This window comes from Cydia strobilella, chromosome 15 (genome assembly GCF_947568885.1).
Source record: "Cydia strobilella chromosome 15, ilCydStro3.1, whole genome shotgun sequence".
In the NCBI taxonomy this organism is placed as follows: domain Eukaryota; kingdom Metazoa; phylum Arthropoda; class Insecta; order Lepidoptera; family Tortricidae; genus Cydia; species Cydia strobilella.
The window spans coordinates 5976765-6002405 of NC_086055.1; the positions used below are offsets into that span (position 1 = coordinate 5976765).

At 37.3% G+C, this 25641-nt stretch overlaps 2 protein-coding genes and 1 non-coding gene across 12 annotated transcripts in view; all 3 read left to right on the top strand.

The window, feature by feature from the left end:
• LOC134747857 (glycogen synthase kinase-3 beta-like) overlaps window positions 1-1883 on the top strand; it is a 48181-nt gene extending 46298 nt beyond the window's left edge. For all 10 annotated transcript variants that reach the window (XM_063682511.1, XM_063682512.1, XM_063682514.1 and 7 more), the window contains one exon: window positions 770-1883. The gene's annotated coding sequence lies outside the window, so the exon portion shown is untranslated. The remainder of the gene's footprint in view (window positions 1-769) is intronic.
• Window positions 1884-6300: 4417 nt separating this feature from the next.
• On the top strand, window positions 6301-17709 carry LOC134747845 (vam6/Vps39-like protein). The gene is made up of 13 exons (XM_063682488.1): window positions 6301-6584; window positions 6843-6992; window positions 7562-7689; window positions 8259-8462; window positions 8949-9135; window positions 9515-9635; window positions 9930-10056; window positions 11426-11803; window positions 12258-12480; window positions 12682-13137; window positions 13319-13548; window positions 15461-15595; window positions 15883-17709. The coding sequence occupies exons 1-13, from the start codon at window positions 6515-6517 to the stop codon at window positions 16036-16038; spliced, it is 2565 nt and encodes an 854-aa protein (XP_063538558.1). The 5' UTR covers window positions 6301-6514; the 3' UTR covers window positions 16039-17709.
• Window positions 17710-24497: 6788 nt separating this feature from the next.
• Window positions 24498-24570, top strand: Trnar-ccu (transfer RNA arginine (anticodon CCU)). Its single transcript has one exon. It is a non-coding gene; the product is annotated as a tRNA-Arg (tRNA).
• The last annotated feature ends 1071 nt before the right edge of the window (window positions 24571-25641 follow it).

A 25641-nucleotide genomic window follows, 5' to 3' on the forward strand; every position in this document is an offset into this window, starting at 1 on the left:
ACAAAAGACATCAACGCGAGCATAATATATCAATATTACACAAGAAATAGTAGCGCGTTCGTGTCTGTTGCACTGGACCTCGGCGCCACGTGATAGGTTAAATTCATTATAGTTGACTGCAGCGTTTGCTTATAAATATTATAGTTGAGTTGGGAGCCCATACATGAAAAGTACGCAATTACAGTTTGGTATACGAAATCTTAATTCAACCATTACAGTTGACGAGTAAAAAAAAACTTTTTAGGTACTCACAAAAAACAATGGGTCAAGTTCGTCTTAAACTTGCCCAGTATTCAGTATGGTAGCTGCAACTAAAAGTATTAGTTGAATTGAATAGTTCAATTATGTCACTACACGAAGGCTGGAAACGAAACTACCACTCATTCACGAGAGTAAATGCTTGACTTAAAATTGATAGCCAAAAACCAACCTTAAGGTTAATGCAGAATTGAGTTACATCATCATCATCGCGACCGCGAGGATCTAATGCCTCTTCTACACTATCGGCGATGATGGTTGAGAGTATCATCGTCTCTCATCGGCAAGAGCATCGTGCAAGCATCCACACGTCCATCCTGTAGTAGTTTGTTAACGCAACCACCCGGCGATTCCCTTTGATGCGTGCCCAAAAAACCGACAACTCACGGGTCGCAGGCGTTCATTGGCGATGATAGACGATGACTGGCGGGGACTGCCGAGTGTGGCCTCTACACTATTGTCCGGGATATAGTGAGCATATGAGTAAAGGGATATTTGTTTGTAATTGCAGGAGAGAACGCAGCAGCGAGCGGGCCGAGCGGCGGGTCGCCGACCGCGTCGTAGACGGGCAGCTCCCTCGGCGAGGCAGTGTGAGTGGTGACGCCTGGCCTCTGGCCGATGATACGTGATCATATCGTCGGCCGGAGCCGGCCGAGAGCCGAGCGGACCTCTCCGATACGGATTTTAGATTGAGAGTCATTCGTATGCTAACTAGTGATTAGTCCTTTTTATTGGCCGTCGGGGATAAATTTTATGCATAATAGGTGTTTTCGGCGAGTTATCGTGTGATACAGTAGTGTGATTGTCGATAAAGCTTGAGCTGTCGTAGTCGGTGAGAAGGGTAAATCCGCTGTAGATTCTAAACCGTCGCGATGTGATTACTTTGTACTTTTGTAAGCTCAAATTGTCTCTTTGTGTACATACCTTAAATGTTGAGTTGGAGAGTAATATTTACCGGGTAAACGACAGATGATCACCTGGAGCGGTTGCTTCGTTTTGTTTCTGGTACTACCGTCCCGGGATGAGGGGCCGCCGCCGGTCTCACAGCGACACTATTACGAGCGTAACCTTGCTTGGCCGTGTAATCAGTAGGGCAGACATATTCTGTAGTGCATTAGTGTATTTATTGTTGGAACGTATCACTAACTCATGAAACTTACGAAGCGTATGCCTAGTGTTATTTCAACGATGAAACTTAGCAGATGGTACATTTTTCGCATTCATAGGGAGCATACTTGTAAATTTTTATAACTAGCGTAAACTGATCTCTCGAGATAATTTATAATGTTTAATGATAACTCGGAATATTGTATTTGTATAAACAATTCAGAGAATATAATTTTTTTAGATTTACTACATTATAGATTTTTTTCGGGCAACTTCTATATGTAATAACCTTTTTTTATTGCGGTGTACCTTATTAAGTCTATCCAAAGCTGGATAAATGTAATCTATTTGATAGCACTGTCGGTGTCCTAATGTAACGACATAGTTTTTCGATAATATTGTATTCTATATTCAATATTTAAATGATATTTCTATTATATAAAAATTTGTCATTGAAAACACTATGGTTATTAGTAGTCATTTATGAAACGGTGTATAAATAAAGCTATTTTCATTGTCATAGTTTTTAAGTACGTATGCGAACTAATTTCGTTTTGCACTTCTATTGTGGGCATAAAAACAAATTAGGCAAAGGTAGTAAACCTTTAACGTAGACTATCGAAATCTTTATTCGTGGAAGACGTAGTCTCAGCGCGCGACCATCGGCTTAGTCGCGCATGCGCGCCGACTTACGAATAGAGGCATTTGGAACTTATGCGAGGTAGGTTAAACATTATAGCGTTCTTCATCGGAATACTTTCCCTTCTCTACTAAGATATTGCTTCGTGATAAAGGTCGTCTCATTAATTTTTCATTTTCTTTAAATATGGATATGTCATTAACGATATAATTGTTGTATTTGTGTATTCGGGCGATGTGATAGGTAACTCGGACACCTAAACAGCCTATGTAATGTTATAACCTATCCGTTAGTAGCACGGTCACGATTCACGTCCTAATAATGATTACAGTTGATAGAAAGTTTTAAAAGCTGGACAAGTGAATATTCGTCGCAATTTCGACGCTTTAAAATAAATAAGTAGTCAAAACATGTGAATGTAACGTATCGTTACATTTACATATACATACGCAATGATTTTATATTTTACACGTAATGAAATGTATGTGCTAGATTTATTTCTTTTTAGCATGCACTGCCTAGTACTTCCAAAATCCTCGTTTTTCCTTTGAACCCTGAAACGCAATGACTTTTAATTAGCTGTAAAATTATTGTATCTTAAGAGATGTATCATCGCCATTCGGTGAGCGCGCGGCGCATCGATTTGAAATCACACCTAGTGGAGCTTAGTTGTCGTCAATAAGGCTATTGATTTGCTGACACCTTTATATGTCTTGTAAATATATTATAAAATGTGGGGCATTTCACGTGAAGCGGACAGGGTATAATGGTCGAGGTTTCCGATTTCGGTTATATTCGAGTATGTTACACATGTACGAGATTTCAACACAACCACAAAATATTTTTACAATTGGAAGTTGGAAGCCTATTTTACTAATTATGGGCCTTAGCAGATTTGACTAAAGGCGAGATTTATACTTCATTAAATGTAGCAGTTGTTCGTATAGCTCCTATAACTACTTTGCGGCCCACTACGAAATTTTGCGTAGAGTATAAACATAATATAAGTTTTCAAAATTACTAGCAAACATTTTTTGAAAAAAAATGTGAACTAAAAAACTAGAAAAAAGTTATAAACTAATACGAAATATGAAAGGCAATTTAATGGTTCATTAAGTAGCAGCTAGTTTGGTTCACTAAACTTTCTCTAACTGAGTCGTGGCATTTAAAGAAGTATAAATCTCGCCTTTAGTCAAATCTAAGGCCCATAATTTGTAAAATAGGCTTCCAATTGTAAAAATATTTTGTGGTTGTGTCGAGATCATATACATGTGTAACATACTCGAATATAACCGAAATCGGAAACAACCATTTTACCCTGTCCGCTTCACCTGAAATGCCCCAATTATCTTTGTGGTATGACTGAGTGCCGTTTATTGGTAATCGGGTGGGCGTAGGCTAGGAGGGTGAAGCCGGCGCGTGGTACTGGGCGCTGCGGCCCGGTACCGGGTTCCTGTGGCTCGGTACCGGGCGCCGGCGGCCCGGTACCGGGTGTCTGCCGCCCGGTACCGGGCGCCCGCAGCCTGCGACTGCCGGCACCGCTGCGGGCTCGGGGAAGTAGTTTAGATACGCATATTTTTGTTAAGTCTATCTAATATGGATTTTGTAATCGACGTTGCTTCTAAAGACCCTCTGTGTAAAAAGATTAAGACATACTAGTGACCTGAATGTATGAAAATGATGTTTATTGAACTTTATCCCACTGAATTCTCACTCTCACGTTTTGCGTGCACATTTACTACCTTTATGAGAATTTCCGTATATAAAACACATAGTTCGAAATGGGGTTATGACTTATAAATTATTTAAAGTAAAAGGACTTTTTATTATTACTATTACTGTAATATTAAATTTAATAGTGAGTGAAATTTGTATTTTGTTTTAAATTCGTTTAACTGAAATTGAATACATCATAACACCCATATCGTTGTTAGTTATGAATGAAAATAACATAATTATAAAAGTAAATATTAAATGAATAGTAAATATGTTTTATTTTTATTTTAGCAGTAATTATCCCTTAGGCACACCCCTTTCATTAATTTGTTAAAATATTATCTATTTTCACAGTTACTAATTGTCAAAAAATTGACACTTGCCAATTACTCGTTGAATTATTAATTATTATTATATTCAATTTTATATTCAAGAAATTCGTACAATCATTTAGTGTATTGCCGCAACTCTTTCTGGTTAGTTATTGCGTAGTTACGTTTAATGAAGAAAGAGATGCAATTCGCGCAACGCAACCTAATAAATGAATCTTGGAAGTGAGAATAGAAGCGACAAAAACAAGCATTTATTGTTGTGTTGGGACCAAGGGCCTGACACTGATAGAGAAAGATATTCTTATTGCGATTCCTATAAGAGGAAAGAGAAAATAGTGCCATGCTTTGTCCTTATCACCGACCGGGTGGCATCATAGGTAGGAGGCGATGGCGAAATACCGAAATTTGTAAGAGTAAAGAGAAAAAGTCCTATGCTGCCCAAATTTTATATGAATATTCTTTCTCTTACCCCCGATCGCTCGGTGGCGCGTCTATAACTACTTGTATTATACTATGTCTATGCTTGGGACGAAGTTCCTGTACCTCCTGACCTCATTTGACTCATTCCACGATAGGGTCATGGAACCATTGAACCATGAATCTTACATAGACCAGCTATACGCGTGCGCCCGTAAGGGATAGACATAGATGACGTCATAAACGTGGGGATACCATATTGGTAAAAATTACCCCAATATTTGATATCACGTTGGGGCGATTACCCTGGAGGCAAAGTTAGCTTGTTTGACGGTATTAAAAAATTGTTAAATAAAATGTCAATGGGCCGTTCTTTTTAGGCGTATAAACAATGAAATACCTCCTATAATTCGCGCAGGTGGTACAAAACTAAATATGTTTAGTAAATAAAACGTAAAATAAAATGTATTATGGGTTTTAATTTAAAGAAATCACAAATCGCAATCACACCAATTAATGTACACCACATTTAATCTTCACAACATTTGTTTATTTATTTTTTGGAATTAGAAGTACGAAAAAACTTCGAGGTCAAAATTACCCATAAAATTATGATATTTTCATCTGGTATCCCTAACATGATTGTTATGCAGCTAAATTAAGAAGAAGTTTAAAAATGGCTGACCTCAGACTCCTACCTACCTACGTAATTTGGGCGGATAATTTTACAAGTAATGTTTTGTTAATTTGCGTAAATAATTGTGATATTTTTATTGAAATCGTTTGATTCTACATTGCTTTGAGTGTAACGTAATTTTACGATGTTATTCTCACATATTGCGTTAAGAGGAAGGTGTAAAATACCGTACTTACGTGTGAAAGGTTATGATCTCATATTTTTGCTCAGAGCGACTATTACAGCCGATTACAGAACAATTCACCAGTATTTTATCAAAGTTCAAGGATTCAAAACGCTAACCATCACTATATTTAATAAGAGAAAGCACAATTTCATACAAAACAACGATAATTAAACAAGCAACGAACAAACATGACATGTCACGTACTTATTTGTTTGCCACAACCTCGGTTGTGGCAGCGGTGGAAAAGTGAAACTATGACAAGGACAAACAATAACAGCGCTTTCTCTGCTACTCCTACTGAAAGATACATAAGACTATCCCGTTCGGTCATTTTCCCCCACCCCTCATGACCGATCCAGTTATACTAGACTTTATTTTGCGCGTTTTTCCAGGCTGGTTAAAAACCATAGACAAACCATTTCCGCTCTAAGCATGCATCCGTCTCCGAGCATAGACATAGGTCTAAAGTTGTAACAGACTACCGCACCGCACCCCGACCTTGGTTACGGCTATTATAGTTGGCAAGCAAATCTTGTCAGTAGAAGAAGGCAGCAAATTTAAAAAATGTAGGCGCGAAGGATTATCGTCCCATAAAAAATTTGAATTTTGCGCCCTTTTCTGCTGTCAAGATTTGCTTGACAAACTATGTTTATTAAGGGTTCTCCACACTCGTGCACGATTCAGTGTGGAGTCTAGTTCGCTAATCAGCGAAATCGGCTCCACACTCGCGTTCGCGGCTTCGCGCCGCGTAGTCAGGAGTGGCCTTGACATGAAACGTTAGTGTATACATGGTACAAAGATAATTGTTGAACATATTAAAAATATATCTGTCCAATATCTGTCTAACAGTGTAAATATGGATGGATGTAAAGGACATTTAAACACGCGTTTATTTTGTTTATGGTATTCCGTCAAAATTGTGTCAAATGAACAAATGAAATGACGAAAAATGTCAAATGCCAAGTAAAAAAACAACAATACAGAAATGTTAATAAAAATATTTTATTTGGTTTAGATTTAATAGCAAATATATTACATGCTAATTTACCTGTATTCATAGTGCTCTTTAGTCATATTGTACTTCGACATGATATGAAATAATCGTATCGATGTAATAGAGTTTTGGACGCGTATCGTGTCAGCAATTATTAATTTCGTGTATTTTATTATAATATACAAACATGCACGAGGCATATGAGGTGTCCCACCTTCTTAATCTTACGGTCCAAATAGAAGCTATTGCAGCATATGGTAAGAAACTCTTCGACCTAATACACAAATACCTATTGGATATTTTCTACATTTTTGAGTATACAGTCATATACCTAATAACAACAATAATTTAGTTCCTCTACACACAGTGCAGTGATAAAATAGTAATCAGGATTTAAAACCTACCTATACAAGGACTGAAGATTCATTGTTGTTGTTAACATAAAGTGGTCTTGTATGGCAACCTTTTTTTAATCCCTTTTGGACTATTTTCACTAAATTACATGTATTCTGTAGATGATCACCTGATACTGGGGACCAGGCAGGGCCACCTGATGATGTATTCACTGTCAACCACTAACGGGAATCAGAAATATGAGCTACAACTCTTACAGTACTGTAAGAATTTTAGCAAGAAACCTATTCAGCAAATTGAAGTTATCCCAGGTGAGAAAAAAAGATTGTTACATCTGTGCTTTACATAGTAATTTTACGAATTGTATAATATAGTCGACAGTGGTGGATCCAGGTTTTGGGTTTGGGAGGGGCTTGAACCCAACAACTGTTAATAATCCCGTTACTAACCGTTAATAAACCATTATAATTTTCTACTGTTAAGTGGTGGATTTAGGAGGAGGAGCGCTAAGAGACTTAAGGCTTCCCCAAAAGCATGCCATGAAAATTTTTGTGGTCCCTACCTGGTTAGGTAAAATTTTGCTTGTGTGAGGCCTTGAGTCTCTCAGCACTCCTCCTCTTAAATCCGCCACTTAATAGTAGAAAATTATTTTTAATGAAAAATAAATGGATTTGATTATAATAATTAGGTATTATATAGATATAGATTATGGTATAGCAGCCTAAATAAAGCATTTAGGCTGCTATACCACTTCCAAGATATGATAGAAGAACTTAGTCAACTTGTGAAAAAAGTTTATTGGTAGTCACTTTTTTGCTATTGGTCAAACAGTAGTCTAAACTCTTAAGTACTTTTTTTATAATTTCTTTTCTGCTTTCAGGAGATAATCTTCTTTTGTGTCTCACCGATAACATACTCACGACACATGATATTAAAGGTGTGAATTTCCCACTTCTGAAAACATTTTCACAAACGAAAGGGGCATCCCTATTTGCTATTGACAATAAGGTAAAGTTGTAAGAAAATCATAACTGTTTAGCTTCTAATGCACTGAAACTATAAATTAGAAAACAGCTATGAAATGTGTTTCATGTGTATAGTATTTTAATTTTATGTTGTTTAACTAGGTGTTATGATTTGCAGCGTCAGTGTTATTCATGGTTTTTATAATTGTATTGAAGATATTATAAGGTTTTTCTATTGTTTTTCAGTAACTTCATTTGGCCATGCCACCTTGCCTTACCTTGCCACCTTCACTGGGCCATTTGTTTCTCCTATTTAGGATTGAAAGAGATTTCCGAATAGAAATAACATAAAAAACCTGAAATCTAAAATGACCCTCCTGTTATTTGTTATTCATTTCTGTGAATGTACAAGTGGCATTACAATTCATAATATGTCAAACCTATAGCCATTTAGGAAGACATGGTGTTGACGCCTTTTTATTGTACATCATCTAATACTATAAAATATGTACAGTATTACAAATTATGAATGAATTCATTGATAAATTCGCCATGCACTTTTACTGCTGATGGCACAAGTAAAACTATTAAACATTTTTTAATTATTTACAGTCTCAAACCTCCATGACTGGTGAATCAAATTCCGTGGTCCGCCTTTGCGTCGCCGTGCGAAGGAAGCTGCAACTGTTTTACGGAAAGAATGGAGAATTCAAACAGCATTTGTTTGACTTCAATATTCCCGATGTGCCAAAGGTTTTGGCGTGGGGCCAACAATATTTATGTGTTGGTTTCAAATCCGAATATACATTGTATGATGTAAGTGTTTATTAAGTAGATAATCTCTTTGTCAGTGCAATTATTTGGAGTTGAACACATACTTCTGTTTCATACTTTAGGGGGCTGCACCTAATAATTTAGTTACCTCTATTTTATGATGGGCAAATTATTTTTAAACATCTTATTTTATTTTATGATGATTTCACATCTCTAAACAATTTTAGTACTTGTCTATTGTTTGTATATTTTTTCTATTATAGGTTTTTTTTTGTGTAATTCGACATTTAGAGACTGGATACATCTCTAACAAAGTATCTAATATTTCATTGATTCCATATTTGTAATTTTTAGTTATTTTTATTGCTTATAAAAATTTGACATGTAAAAGTGCCCTGTGGCCTATTTGCTGAATAAATGTTTGATGTTTGAAGGCAGTAAATCAATGGATTATCCCATCTATCAATGACAAACTAGAAGTAACCTGCGTCAGTCAATAATGTTCAGCTTGAAATCATTTACTTTCAGCTTTCATCAGGGAAGCCCAAAGAACTCTTCCCGACCAGCAGCTCCAGGTCTCTAGAGCCCACCATAGCAAAGTACTCGGAAACTTGCTTCCTGTTGGGTCGTGATCTCACCTCAGTTTTAGTTGAAGAAGCTAAGGAGATAGAAATAAGGAACACTGTTAAGTGGCAGTCAGCACCTATTGCTCTTGGTAAGAACACTTTATCATATATAAAAATTGGTGTAACTGGTGACAATCCAGTGTTATGATACCATCATGAATATTAATCCCAATTCCATCAAGTTCGTTTGACGTTTTCATGGGTATTGACTGCAATGAACCTATAGAGACCTCGCGAGCATAACTTAAAACTGAATAATCGTATGGTTCCACCATTTTGAAAAAAATCCAAAAATGAATCCACAACAAAAAGCTATTTAATACATAATCGAATCTGCTCAGAAAATTTCACGAGAATCGGTTTATAATTGCGACCTGTAGAGGACAACATCCGGACATATGAAATCATTTTTGCCCCAGCTTTGGCCTACTGAAATCGTATTATAGTGATATATTTTTATCTGTCTAGTGTGGGATGAGCCTTACCTTCTCGGGCTGATGCAGGACGACAACGTGGTGGTGCAGACAGTGGAGCCCGCCTTGTTCGTGCAGACACTGCCTGAACTTAACAAAGCGAGACTGATGTACAGGTGAATATGCATTATGAATTTTTTGACCGCCAAAGATGTCAACATACGCGCGCGACTACAGCCCAATATCAATCTTCGTGCTTATTGACAAGGGGGGCAAATCAGTTTCCATCGGAATAGATTTGCATTTGTTTTGTTTCGTTAAATTTTCAACCTAACCAAAATCAACTCTATATCCTACACTATAGGTTAAATTTTCACTGGCAAATTTTGAGTTTTATGGCTGGGCCTTAGGAGATTATCTTGTTTTTACAACGCTACTAATACCTAACCCTCCTATGCTATTAATTCCAGATGTAACCGAGGCCTGGTGTTTGCTGCCTCGGTAGGGCAAGTGTGGTGTCTGAGCTCCGTGGACATCAATAAACAAATACAGCAGCTCCTCAAAGACAAACAGTTCCAAATTGCCATCAACTTGACGGTGAGTAATGGAATAGGTACCGTAAAAGCTCCCACCTGTGGGCTAAAACTAACTCGGACATCTTCATTATGCTGTGAATATTATAATGGATGTTACAGCTCTAAGGTTACACATTAGGAAGAAGAAACTCGATTGTACAGTTTTTGCGTCTTTGGGATGGAATCTCACTGGTTGAAATTCGTCAAAACGCTCCCTTACCGAACGAAGCAAGGTCTTAGGGAGGACCTTCATGTTTGTATGTTTCGATGTTTGTTAGACTATTTCTAGTGTATTGTTTATCAAAATTTCATGCAGTTGAACAGGAACTTATTGTAGTATTATTATATTTATTATACAAAAACTTTTTTTGTAGGTGCAGGTTGAAATAAACTTTCATGCATTCCAATAAGGTTTAATATTGCCCGTTAAACAATCGTTCGTTCCGAAGCTGCAAAAGCAAAGTTTGTTGCAATTTGCAAGCTGCCGTCATAACTGAAATAATAATGTACACTTATTTATGTTTATATAATACAATAATTAGCTGAATATTTTTCCTTGTAGTTTATTTATTATTCTTTCAATATCTTTCCTGGTGTGATACACCGTCCTGCTAGTGGTATATTTTATCCTTTTAGCTATCTCAGTTTCTTTTGATTAACATACACAAGTGTACATGTTCGTTTACAGTCATTAAAATTATTTAATTTGTTTTCAATGAGTGCTCTTATATTGTGAATGTTTTTTTAAACATACAGTTTTTGCTAGTACTGTTGTGGAATCGAGTTGTTTAACATTATTATTCAGTTATTTATACCTGAAATTCCAATTATCAGGTTTTAAACGTTATAATTTGCTGAATTTAGTCGTATTAAACATTGTGATCATAGTGTTTAGTTATAATTTCTTGATATCTCTGGAACTAAATTAGCAAGAAAAAAGATGCAAAAATTGAAAATTGCTCGTACTATCCGAAACGGAAAGAGGACACTTGAATTGTTGATTCGTGTGAGTAAAATAGCAGTTTGTTTGTAATTTCAATTGGAAGGCCAAAATGTAAGGCTACGCAAGAAACAAAAAATAATACGACTTGTTTCCACATTTCATGTATTGTACCATATTTAACATATTCAGTGCCAAGCGTATAGCTGATTTCATGTGAAAACTCGTATGTAGCGAAAAGCGACTACGAACAGAGCGCCCGCCTGGCGGGTTGCTGGCAGTAAATGCGTTAATAGAACCGTCTATAAACCCCCCAGAAACAATAATGTTCACCAGAAACCTCTTACAGCAATTATTTCTGTTTTTTTCGCATATATATTAAAACTTCTGCACTTCAAAGGAAAACCATCACATCCCAGCGCACATTTCACGAATTCTTTATTTCTTACAGAGTTTGAACGACTGCCCAGAGGAAGATAAGCGTCAAAAGATACACTCCATTCAAATGCTGTACGCTCTAGAGCTATTCGACAACAAGAAATACGCTCAGGCTATGAACGAATTCGGTAAACTGAACACCGATCCCGCCGACGTCATAAAGTTATTCCCAGAATTAGATAACAAACCGGGCTCTAGCGGGAAAAATGGGAAACTAAAAGGGGAAGACTTAGAAAATGCATTGAACGCTTTAGTGAAGTACTTGTTGGAGTTGAGGTCGAGGAAGAGTAGTGCGAGCGAGGCGAGTGGTTCTCAGGATGAGGCGGGACAGAGGAATGTGCAGCAGCAGCTGGAACTCATTGATATAACGCTTCTGAAGTGTTATTTGCAGGTTAGTTTTAAAGTAGCAAATACTACCGTATGTTTGGTGTAATTTTACCTTTTTTGAAATTCAAAAAAACCCAAAGAAAAAATCTAAATCTTAGACAGTTTTATCATTTTGAATGTGTTACAATATCTACATATCTACATATTTATATGACGTCTTTGGTGGTCATAGGGCTACCCCTATGACCACCAAAGACGTCAATTGGCGCGCGCGGCTACTGCCCATTATCATCCTTCTAGCATTCATACAATATTTATTAACTTTTAAGTTAACCTTTTTTTAAAGAAGATAAAATAAAAAAATTCATTCGGTTTCGCAGTTATGGAACTTTTACATATTTCAGCGAATATTTCCGTCATATTATTCAGGGCGTAAGGTTACAGCGTACAGCGCTAACTCACTTCTATACTGCCTCTTTTAGCATAACAAATTCACTAATTACAACTGTTTTCACCAGATCAACGACGCCCTAATCGCGCCACTCCTACGCCTAAACAACTGCCGACTAGACGAAGCAGAAAAGATCCTGTCAGCGCACGGGAAATATACGGATCTCGTGATCTTGTACCAAACTAAAGGGCAGCATCTGAAGGCTCTGCAGCTTTTGAAGGAGCAGGCTAAGCAGCCAGACTCTAATTTGAAGGGATACAATATGACCAAGAAGTGTTTACAGCAACTAGGTAATATTTTACTATACCAGTTATTTAACTAATTCAGTTAGAAAATACACGGGTCTCGTGATTCTGTACCAAACTAAAGGACAGCATCTAAAGGCTCTGCATGTAAGATGTAGTGCATGTAGTGCATAATCCTTTGCCATCGTATTTTCTTTCAATGAGGGTCAATTCTTATGCATTGAGCCATACTATGTTTTGTTAAAGGTGCCGAACACATCAATCTAATCTTCGAGTTTTCCGACTGGATCATACGGGACCACCCCGAAGAAGGCCTCAAAATATTCATCGAAGACAAAATCGAAGTTGAAAACCTACCGCGACCGAAAGTTCTAGATTTCTTACTACGGGAACACAAATCTCTAGTCGTTCCTTATTTAGAACATGTCATACATACATGGAACGATACTAATAATCTATTCCACGATGCTTTGATTAATATGTATAGAGAAAAAATAACGGATAAGAAGGCTAATATTACTGAAGAGGAGCTCCAGCATACAAAGTCGAAATTGTTGGCGTTCCTCGAGAAATCTTCACATTATACGCCGGAGAGAGTAATATTGCATTTCCCGTCCGACAGTTTGTTTGAGGAGAGGGCTATTATTTTGGAGAAGTTGGGCAGGCATGAACAGGCGCTTGCTATTTATGTACAGATTTTAGGTAAGTTTACCTAAAAATCGGCAAGTCGTTAGATTAGTTAGGTTCCCGATTTTGCCAACCACAATTTCCGTCATACTTGGTCAATGGGACCTGAATAAATAAATAGGACACAAATACCAAAATGGGATTCGCACACGACACAACTTTTAAGCACCTTGTATCATCAGCCCTAATATTTCAGGCGACGTCGATCGAGCCATTCAGTACTGCGAGAAAACCTGCGATACTTCCAACGAAAAGAGCCGCGACATATACATAATGCTGCTTCGAATCCTCATGAACCCTCAACAGAGCAGCGCACTGACAGGCCCTCTGGCCAACATACCCAGACACCCGAAAACGTCGGAACCGGACCTGGAGACAGCTCTTAGTATATTGGAGAAACACGCGGACAAGATATCTCCTGTCAAGGTTAGTTGGTACTGTTATATTGCGATAACTCTGTTGGAAAGAGTCGCGACATCATGCTGCTACGAATCCTGATGAACCCTCAACAGAGCAGCGCGCTGACAGGCCCACTGGCCAACATACCCAGACACCCGAAAACGTCGGAACCGGACCTGGAGACAGCTCTTAGTATATTGGACAAACACGCGGACAAGATATCTCCTGTCAAGGTTAGTTGGTAATGTTATATTGCGATAACTCTGTTGGAAAGAGTCGCGACATCATGCTGCTACGAATCCTGATGAACCCTCAACAGAGCAGCGCGCTGACAGGCCCACTGGCCAACATACCCAGACACCCGAAAACGTCGGAACCGGACCTGGAGACAGCTCTTAGTATATTGGACAAACACGCGGACAAAATATCTCCTGTCAAGGTTAGTTGGTAATGTTATATTGCGATAACTCTGTTGGAAAGAGTCGCGACATCATGCTGCTACGAATCCTGATGAACCCTCAACAGAGCAGCGCGCTGACAGGCCCACTGGCCAACATACCCAGACACCCGAAAACGTCGGAACCGGACCTGGAGACAGCTCTTAGTATATTGCACAAACACGCGGACAAGATATCTCCTGTCAAGGTTAGTTGGTAATGTTATATTGCGATAACTCTGTTGGAAAGAGTCGCGACATCATGCTGCTACGAATCCTGATGAACCCTCAACAGAGCAGCGCGCTGACAGGCCCACTGGCCAACATACCCAGACACCCGAAAACGTCGGAACCGGACCTGGAGACAGCTCTTAGTATATTGGACAAACACGCGGACAAAATATCTCCTGTCAAGGTTAGTTGGTAATGTTATATTGCGATAACTCTGTTGGAAAGAGTCGCGACATCATGCTGCTACGAATCCTGATGAACCCTCAACAGAGCAGCGCGCTGACAGGCCCACTGGCCAACATACCCAGACACCCGAAAACGTCGGAACCGGACCTGGAGACAGCTCTTAGTATATTGGACAAACACGCGGACAAAATATCTCCTGTCAAGGTTAGTTGGTAATGTTATATTGCGATAACTCTGTTGGAAAGAGTCGCGACATCATGCTGCTACGAATCCTGATGAACCCTCAACAGAGCAGCGCGCTGACAGGCCCACTGGCCAACATACCCAGACGCCCAAAAACGTCGGAACCGGACCTGGAGACAGCTCTTAGTATATTGGAGAAACAAGCGGACAAGATATTTCTAATCAACGTACATATTTAAACTCACGATTTTTACTCATTATTATTCACACGACGGGACTGACGGGACGGGAGATGTGGATGTCAACTTTAGCCAGTCTTCTCCGAGACCACGGGGACAACGCCGTCCTCGAAACGTCGGACGTAAATGTAAAACTTATTTTACGCGATTAAGTCCCGTCGTTGTGAATAATAATAAAAAGTATTGCAAGGTACAGGTTACAGTTGGAACATATATGTACTTATATTGTAGTAGATCTATCGAAAATAGTTCTACATATTTATCCAGATAAATTCTTAACAGAGCAGATCGCTTATCCGTCCTCTAGCTATCCTACCCTCGACTCTGGCCGCTTTAACAGTTGTCCTTTTTGCTGCGAGCAGATGGAAACATGAACTCCCATATAGAAACCTTACCGTTCGGTTGCCAGTGCTCCTATTAAAAAGTTGATTGCGTAGAGAAAAATCTTATTAAGAAGTCAAATAAAACTTATCAACACGTCACGCCGTTACTTTTGTCTGATGTCACTTTTGGTTGTTTGCGCGATACTGACGCCCGCCGGCAGCTACTAGTTATTTAACAGCTGTGCATCAGTATAAAAATATGAGTGTTTCTAAATTTCACATATGTTCTTCGTTGCTTTTAGTTACCCCACCATGTAAAGGTTAAACTTGGTTGTACCCAGGCTCTCTCTGTGCTGCCCGATTCAGTGCCGCTGGCCAGGTTGAAGCACTTCCTGGAGAGCGCCGTGGACAACCAGCTCACGCTGAAGCGAAGAACACAAGTACTCAAGGGATTGCTGTATGCGGAACATTTACAGGTATTTATTACTTTTTTTTTACATTTCTATACATCACGAACACATTGCGATTTAATTTTCATGCCCAGTCGCTTCACGTGAAGCTTGCGCTGCGTCGATGTTTCTTCAAAAAATTAATATTCGCTTTTATGTTATTTAATAGCAGAGCTAATCTAAGATAATTTGTAGGAATTCGTTATTGACAACTTTGTCAGTATATTTAGATATAATGTCCAGATAAATACATATATCGCAATTATTTTATCGCGTTTGCGAAAACTAAAAGCTTGCTGTCCAATTTTTTCCAGGTACAAGAGTTAAAACAGTACCACGAGTCAAAAAGCGTAGTAATCAACGACTACAACGTGTGTCCCGTATGCAAGAAGCGCTTCGGTAACCAGAGCGCCTTCGTGCGCTACCCTAACGGTGACATCGTGCACTATTCATGTAGGCTAGACAAGTGAACCCATCAAACTACGGTATATGTTACATCAGATTAGAGCCACAGATAAAGACACAGGGATCTCCATTAAGAGTCCCCGGCAAGCTCAGCCATTGCACCTTCTTAGACAAACGTAGTTCCGCTCTCATTTTCAAACTACGTGTTGGATTGTGATTAAACTTTGCACATGCAATGACATGAGGTATATCTAGCTCTGTAATTAGTTTATATGTGCCATTCTCAATCAAAAGTGTACTTATTGTCGGTTGTCAATAAGGCGCTATTTCCATATAGCATTGACAAGCGAGATTGTAATTGCCTATTTTGTAATAAACTGCCATACGACTAAATAAATAATTGACAAGCGACAATGTGGTACCTTTTGGTTGAAAACGTCACATATAGTTCCAGTTTATAAAACAAACGAAACAGAGCAAAAACAAGTTTTGTATGAAAAACTTAAAATTCGCTGTATTTTTTTAACTATGGTATCTGAAGCTTCATAAACTAATTACAGACATAGATATACCCAAGTCCTATTGTGATACAGTTTCAGAGCAATCTAGCTAATCGTTTTAAAATGAATATAGCAAATAATCCGACCGAATTACGTAGGTTGTTTCTGGTATGTTGTCAGGAACGTTAAAACGTGTTTTTAATTTTGTCGCATTGCGTATGTTCTGTCCCTCACGGTCGCACGGGTGCACATCTATATAAAATACTAGGTGTATGGTCTAGGTACTTCAGTGTATGGTGGCGCCGCCTATTTACTGTTTTTTTATGGTTACTTTTTGATACATGAAGATTCATTACCTTATCTCGACCTTCCATAATTAGCATGAAGATGGCGTGAAGTGTCAAGTTTCCGACTTTGTTCACAAGGTGGCACTGTCAGACTACAACGCATACGTTCCCTATTGGACACTGCTCAGGATGGTATTACATTTGTCCAATGTGCATTGCGTCTTGCGTCTCACTCTCTCATTAAGCAAAATGTGAGACGCAGTCTAGGGGTGAAAATTCCGGAAAAAATCAAATGTAATTTTCGGGAATTTTGCAAAATTTCGTTTTTTTATTAAATACGTCACACACAATGCCACTGATGACTGATGACAGTGTCAATGCCATAGACAAACACATTAGATATGCAACATTAACCTACCTGTTTAAATTCCTAATTAAGTATATTGAAAAATACATTGTTTTTTTTCGAAAGAAACTTGAAAAAAACGAGCCGTTTTGAAATTTTCCCGGTTTTTATACGGAACGGACTTGGTTACAATTTAAACACGAGTTATTGAAAAAAAGGCTGTTTTCTATAAAAACACGTTTCCGTAATGCCTTGTAATGCCCTGTTTGTTGCCTTAAATTGTGTAGATTGCTTTAATAGAATTACATCCATTGCATGAAGTAGATACGAGAATGTATTTAGTGTCTGTATATTTTACTTAATGTTAAGGCAGATTTTCACAAATGCTGCGATGAATAAATAATCAAATTAGCAGTATTTGCGAATTGCATCTTTAATGTATATGACTACAAGATGCAATTCGCAAGTCGAAATTAATTGCTTTAAGTGTAAATTATTGATAGACTTGGCTGTATATTTATAAATGTTATATTTCGTGATAATGTTAATATTTATACCTGTATAAATGATATATTATAGACTGTAGTAAAATTTATATCGGAATTATTTGGTTTTAATCACCTGCTACCAAAGAAAAAAATATTAATTAATAATACAAAGTGGTTACTACTTAGCCTTATCATATTTTTGTGGGGTACGCCTCAAAGAACACCAATTTAATGAGTATTAAGAGGCCGTAGTCGATTTTGGAGCAAAAATGTAAAATTGATAGATTTAGTCGTTGAAATTATACACGTTTTGTTACGTAATATCTAAATAACAAGTATTGATTTCTATTAGCACGTCTTCTCATCTTGCCTTTTAATAATGAGGTCGCGAGCGTGCGTCACCGGTAATGCATGAAGAGAAGGGGCAGTTTTTAAAAATTCATCAAAAAATCATGGTGGTAAATTATACAAATTGATGTATAAGAATAGTTTCAGCAAATGTTGTAGATTGTTTAAGTATCAAAATTACGTTGAAATTAAGTTGATTTTTAGAGAAATTGTCACTTGTTTTGAAGTAATTTCTGGAGAAAATTGATTTCGTCTAACTTTCATTTACACTACTTCAAAGTCATAATAATAAAAATGTAGTCTGATAAACGTCAAGTACAGGATATGTGTAATACAAAATTACCATGTTTAGCAGTCCAAAATTTACAAATAAGAGCGACAAAATCAGTGCTTTACGCGCGTTTACCTAAACGTCCATTAGAAAAGCAAACATTACTAATTTACTGAGTCTGTTTTAAAAAAATTGGTCTGATAAAAGGTAAGATAAGAAGACGTGGAAACCAGTACTTGTTATTTCAATTAGAATTTTACATTTTTGCGACTAAAATCGACACCGGCCTCTTAAGGGCATTTTCACTTAAAAGTGTACCATTTACTTTTTTCACAAATCCATCAACTTTTGGGTTATTTCTACTCAGAATCACGAGGACTATCAGTTTAAAAAGAAGAAGAAAGGTGTCCCAAAAAAAAATCCAGTTTTGTAACGCATTACCACATACATTTTGTATGGATCGTTACAAAACTGACACCCAAAATTTGTATGAAAAACTGGGGACATGTCTCATTCAACAGTACTCGTGATTCTGAGACTAAACCCAAAAATTTATGGTTTTTCGAAAAAAGTTAATGATACTATTTCTTCTGAAAAGCCCCTTAAAGATCTATGACTCCATTGAAATGAAATGAAATTAAAATGAAAATGATTTAATGAAATGAAAATGATAATAATAATAATAATATAATATGTTTATTGCTTTCACATTGGTAAAATTACAGATGTTCTTAATCGATAATGTATCACAACATGACACCCTGTAAGGGTATTGCAATTTTATCTATCTACTCTAAACTAATACATATGTAAATTAAACACAGAGATAACATTACACAAAAGTTATACCTATCTAAGCTATGTATTACTTATATGTCTATTTATGGTATTTATTACAATCAAAATATTCTTGTATAGAATAAAAACAATTACTCGTTAAATAATTTTTCAAGCAGTTAACAAATTTATCATATTTTTGCTCTCCCGCTATTTCCTTTGGGAGACTATTGAAAATTCTTATTGACATATTATAGGGGCTCTTATTACTTATTTGTAAGTTACTGGCGGGAAGGGCTATTTTGTTTTGGTGTCTTAAATTTAAGGTACAAGTATTATGACGATCTTTAGCTTTTAAATATAGGTCAGGATGTTTTCTTACAAATTTACATGTTTCTAATATATAGAGGGATGGTAGAGTTAAAATATTAAATTTTTTAAAGTACGGTCGGCAGCTTTCTTGGTTTTTTATATTACTTAATATTCTAATACACCTTTTTTGTAATATGAATAAATCTGCACTATTTGTGCTATTACCCCACAAATTGATCCCGTATTGGAGCCATGTCTGGGTAAATGCATGATAAGCACTAAGAGCCGTTTTTAACCCTGTGGTTTTTTTAATATTTCTGAGGGCATAAGCAAAGCATGATATTTTCAAGCTAATTTTATCTATATGCATTTTCCAATTGATATTCTCGTCAATGACTATGCCGAGGAGATTGCAGTGCTTTATTGGTTGAATTTGGGTATCTAGGTAAGTGAAATCAAAATTTAATGGGGTTCGTTGATGGGGTCGAAATTGAATTAAATTTGTCTTTTTTAGGTTTAGTTGTAGATTATGATCGCTGAGCCATTGAATTACGGTATCAAAAATATTATTTAACTTATGAGTTAGATTGTTACTGTTTGAACAAGAGAATACTATAGATATATCATCGGCATATAGGAAACATTTTGTATATTCGGTATTTATTATTTTTGCCAGATCGTTAATGTAGATTAAGAATAGGATGCAGCCTAAAACACTGATTTATTTGTGTATCAAAAACGCAGCTTATTACATAGTAGAATTACATTTTTAGGAGTATTCTATTGTTAGACAGCCTAGAAATAGTGTCCTGAGCCCTAAACTAGGTAAACCTGTCTTATATCATTAACTATAAACTGTTTTGTACTTTACAAAAAATGTATCTGAGGTTGGTATTTCACCTCCAATATCTTGGTCCAATGTGCATTACGTCTCACTCTTCTCGTCTTCACTAAGCAAGATGTGAGATGCAAATACACATTGGACAGGCGTAATACCACCCTAGGCCAAGTGGTTAGGATTTTGCTGATTTAAACTACCCATATCTAATTATCACAACAAGCTTCTCTATATGGGTTATTACATCTATCCCTTTTACTATTTTCTAGAGGGACAGAGTAAAGTATACCTATGTTGTTTCTCTGTTCTTCTTAGTAGCAAGTGTAGCATGACGCTACATCTGTCGTTTTGTTTTGGAAACTACTTGCTTGTCAGTCATGTCTAGTTTGCTTGTTTGTTTAGTCGTGTCGTATAGTGTGAATTGATTCACGCAATTACGGTTAGATGGCGGTTTAAAGAAACACATGGAACCTTTTTTGGACGATGATATTTTCGAGATTGGCAGGTTACAATTGCGTTGAATTTTGAATTTCAATTCTGATTCGGAAAGAGAAATTTGTTTTCTTCGGGGTACTTCAGATGGATTTTGGGATTGACGTGTAAAGATCTGTTTGTGATATATTAGATTTTTTCCTGGTTTTTTTCGTCAAAGTTAACCTTTTAATCTAAAGGAACGTTTTCTTCTGAGGTTGCTAATAACAACTTCGAGTGCGCTTTACTTCCCGTCGTTCCGCGGCCTTGTTGGCCGCAGTTGCCTGCAACAGGACCTTTTTTAAGGCCACCGTGGAGCAGTGCTCCGGTGGTGCGTGGTGGTCGTATCAACGACAGGGCGCAGCCGCCGACGTGCAGTCGGCAGTGGATGGTCGTCGACCCCATCAGTCAGCGGTCAGGTATCAGACCCACGGAGGAGACGAGCCCGCATACTGCGTGGTTCGATAGCGTTGGTTGGCCGAACGTTTGCTTTAGAAAGGAACTAGCAGACCCACGGAGGACACGAGTCCGCATACAGCGCGGTTCGATAGGTCACGGTACAGCTTCGGTTGGCCGAACAAATTGTCATCGTCTACGGAGCTTGAATATTTTTTTAACGTATTGGAATCAGTTCCCGTTTAATTGTTATTTTTTTCCCGGTTCATTGTTATTTTTTATGCAATATTTCCTTTAATTCTGTAAAGCCGCTGTTATCCGTATTCCGCATTTATTTAAGGCATTTCTTTTAAAATTATAATTGCCCCTAATTGTCAGGCGAAACTAATATTCGGCAATAAATTTAGGTACCTATCACACGTTGAAACAGCCATTATCGTCCATAATCTCCATCTCATTAATCCATTTCTTTCCTTCTACAGCTAAATTTATACGCCGCTATCTTTCGCACGTACACCAGTTCACGCCAGTGCGGAAAGCGGACCGTCAGAAAAACAATTTGTTTTGGTTACATTAATTTTTTAAATTCCATGTGTAGATTGTTTTTTGTGACTTTCGGAAGTGATTATCAAATTATACGTGTTGTGCAGAAGTATTTGTTTTACTGCACAAGATAGCAAAAATAAATCCAAGTGCGACGGGCTCCAACGAATCCGACTAAATAACGTAAGTAGGTTGTTTTTGTTATGTAGGCGCACACATAATAAGCAAGTCTATGGTTAATATGTTATGTAGTTGCCTTTAGGATAGATGTAATATCCCCTTATCATCGGACCCAAAAGCCGGCACGTCTTTATCGCGGTACAAAAGCTCTATGTCGCGCGATAAAGTAGTACAGTAAGCTGCAAAGTGACCCCCACCCCCTGCAAACAAATTTCTATTCAGGGGGGCCACTTAACTCTGTAGCTTACTGTACATGGCTAACATGGCACTATTTTGGGCCTTGACGTGCCGAACTTTAAGTTACGTAGTTAGAAAATAATAACGAACTCAATCTATTATGTCACCAATATTCAACATTCGAATTGCACTATTATGAGGTCATACTAAAAGAAAATGATTAAGTTGCATTGGGTTTAGCCAGTACAGTTTGTGCAAAATCGTAGCGCTTTTTAGGGTTCCGTACCCAAAGGGTAAAAACGGGACCCTATTATTAAGACTCCTCTGTCTGGCTGTCACCAGGCTGTATCTCATGAACCGTGATAGCTAGAGAGTTGAAATTTTCACAGATGATGTATTTCTGTTGCCGCTATAACAACAAATACTAAAAAGTACGGAACCTTCGGTGGGCGAGTTCCACTCGCACTTGTCCGGTTTTTTTTAGACCATAATACGGTTTCCAAAAAATATGAATAGCAATCTTGAGGCCTTTCCCTTTAGTAACTTCATTGACTCGAAACCTGATTTAACTTTCACTCGATTGAAAAAAACACAAACATAGGTCTAAAACGCACCATTTAAAATTTGTATCTATTTTTGCACAAAAGCTATTAACTAAACCGAAATCGAAACCGAAGGTTCGGTTTAGGCTCTAGTTTCGGCCGAAACCGAAACCGAAACTTTTGTAGCCTGTTAAAATCCATCGTAAAATGGAGTCATTATATGTATTAAAAAATAAAGATGTCTAATATTGATACGATTTTAACACCCCCTGGCACTGACTAAAATACCGACTTGGTTTTACATTACATCTCAAAACTTTTTTGTAGTAGAAGAATTGCGTTGCGTGACTTGCATCTTTTTACATGTAATGTTTTTGATGGGATTAGGTGTAACATAAAAAATAGTTATTTGTTATACAAGGGTGCAAAGTTGTATTTTACCCGCGAGTGTTTCAACACACGAGAAGTAAAATACATTTGCGCCCGTGTGTAACACAAAACTTTTCACCTCACTATAGCGAGGAAAGTGCAACATCCACAGGCGTTAGATCATCTTCATCACTGAAATCACTCATTTCTTTACGATATTATAACAGAAAACTCTGGAAGTTGTGTATTTTTACGCGAGTCGGTGAGAAAAGGTTTTAAGTAAAAGAATTGTTGACAATGTTGACATTTCTGATGTATGAAATGTCAACGATGCGTTTTGAAATTGCATCGACTCAAATTGTGCGGTCAGAATTTTATTTAACATCATTATAAAAAACAAACGTTTCTTATGGAATTTTAAGGTTTATGACTTAAAATCATTAAATAAAGCTAAATTTGGTATTTTTTATTAGATTCTCAAACCATTTATTTAACAATAATTAATATCGAACGAACCATTATCATGAGCGTTTTACGTTTTGTTATCTGTCAAGCTACTTAAACACGCTCCATCCAAGGTCAAATTACTTTCCCCACTAGAGGATAAAACGCGTTTTTCCCCGCTTGCATTGAAGGATAAACGACAACTTTCCGAGCTAGTGAGGGGAAAACTTCTTAATTAATGATTAGACCGTAGTGGATACACACTGTATGATGCGATTTTTATAACGGCGATCCACTAGGTATTTGCTTGAATGAATGTCGAACAGCCGCCTACTAATCTAAGAAACCACATTAGGTAGTTAACACATGGGCCGGTTTACGCCAAGCTACGTATGGAACTAGATTGAGGTCAATATTATATTGAAAGCCACAACTTCTAATGCGTATTGACACCTCGCGTGAATATCAACCATTTATAATTAAAACAATCAAATTTTTCGTTTTTCACGAAATATTTGGCACGCTCGAAAAATGTGAATCTAAATTCGTCGCTACCTCTACCCGCCCAAATTAGCGGTTCCCATAATAGCGTGCAACGTCCGTCTGTCTGTCTTTCCCGAAATATGGGAACAGACAATTCTCGCCCGAAATTGGTATTCATAGATAATTACAGCATAATTAATACGAACAGTGAACGAGAAACAACTATCTAAACATCGGTCCTATGTTTAATTCATGGCCATACTCAATTGCGGCATTAAAATTATGGTGATACCAAAGGTTAGTGACCTCGTGTTTAGTTCGGTAGGTATATACCTAACGTACCGCTATCAGTTCATATCAAGGTTACGTACATTGTAGCGTAGGTATGTTATTAAATTATGAATTTCGCTCCTTGAATTTTCTATCTACCTCCGTTTTGAGTCACAAATACACCAAGTTAGGTTTCGAATGTAAAAATAACGTGTAAAAAAAGTTCAGTTCCAAAATTGACATTTTGACGTAAATTTCATAGGTATCAGCTTTGTTACATGTCCATGGGGGGTACTTGTGTTTTTTGTTATTATCGAGAGTGAGTCTCACACCGTCACTCACGAATGCTTCCGCAAGTGAAGCCGAACGTTACCGTATGTAATTATCGGTTAGGTATTAATTGGTGTGAGCGCGGGCGTTATGACGTGCGCGGTGACGCGGCCGCTCGAACCAGAGGCGTCTCTCGCGCCGCTCTGCCGTCCGCCTCTGTGGCCCAATGGATAAGGCATCGGCCTCCTAAGCCGAGGATTGTGGGTTCGAGTCCCACCAGAGGTAAAAACATGTTTTTTTGTTAAATTTGTTTAGGGAAATTTGGATTGATTTGGAGGATTTGGCATGGAAGGGATAATATGGGATAAAGGGGGAGATCTTGTTAGATTGTCTTCTAATAAGATTTTTTTATTAATTAGCGCAATGGATACGGCATAGGCTTCATTTGCTGATTTTTTAAATGTTTTCTACTATTTATTTATTACACATAAGAAATGTTTACGTACGAAATTCAGACCCAAGTATCTTATTGGATTGATGTCCCATTGATTTTATAGGATTATTTTCGTTTTTTCCAGGTTTAATTTTTTTTACTTATCGTATTCATTTTAATTACATTAAAGCACAAATAAAATAGTTTTTTTTTATCAAAGCGGAAAAATGAAGTTATTATATGAGTAGAATTAGAAATGTTTCAGTAGTTAGAAGATAACCCAAGTTAAACGATTCAATTGTAATTGTATTCCTGTATAGTAGTAACTTTTTATGTAGGTACCCATAGTTTTAATTAAATTATTTTTTATTTTCTTGATGCAAAAAAGTACACAGCATTACAGCGAACTAATACACTGTGAAATTTAAAACAAATAGTATTATACAGACTAGGTACATTATACGGTCTTAAGTAGAGGACAAATAGTAGGTACAATGCTTCATTGATTGACCTAAGAATTAATGGCATAGGTGATTATTTGTTTTTGAACATTTATCATTACCTACCCAGGGTATCACTTTTATACAACGTTTAGGCTGCTTTTCTACCAAAGCTACGTTTTCATATAAATTTGCCAAGTTAAGCTCCAAAACTATACCTACAACATAGGTAGGTACAACTTTTTTTGCGATTACTTAACGAGTTTTATCCAAAGTTAGTAACGAAAAGTTCTCAGTTAGCACAAACCTCGGGGGATTAAATTATACAGTGGCTACCTTATATTATTATCTACTAGCGACCCGCCCCGGCTTCGCACGGGTAGTTCAACTAATTTACACAAAACCTTTACAAATTATACATATAAACCTTCCTCTTGAATCACTCTATCTATTAAAAAAAAACACATCAAAATCCGTTGCGTA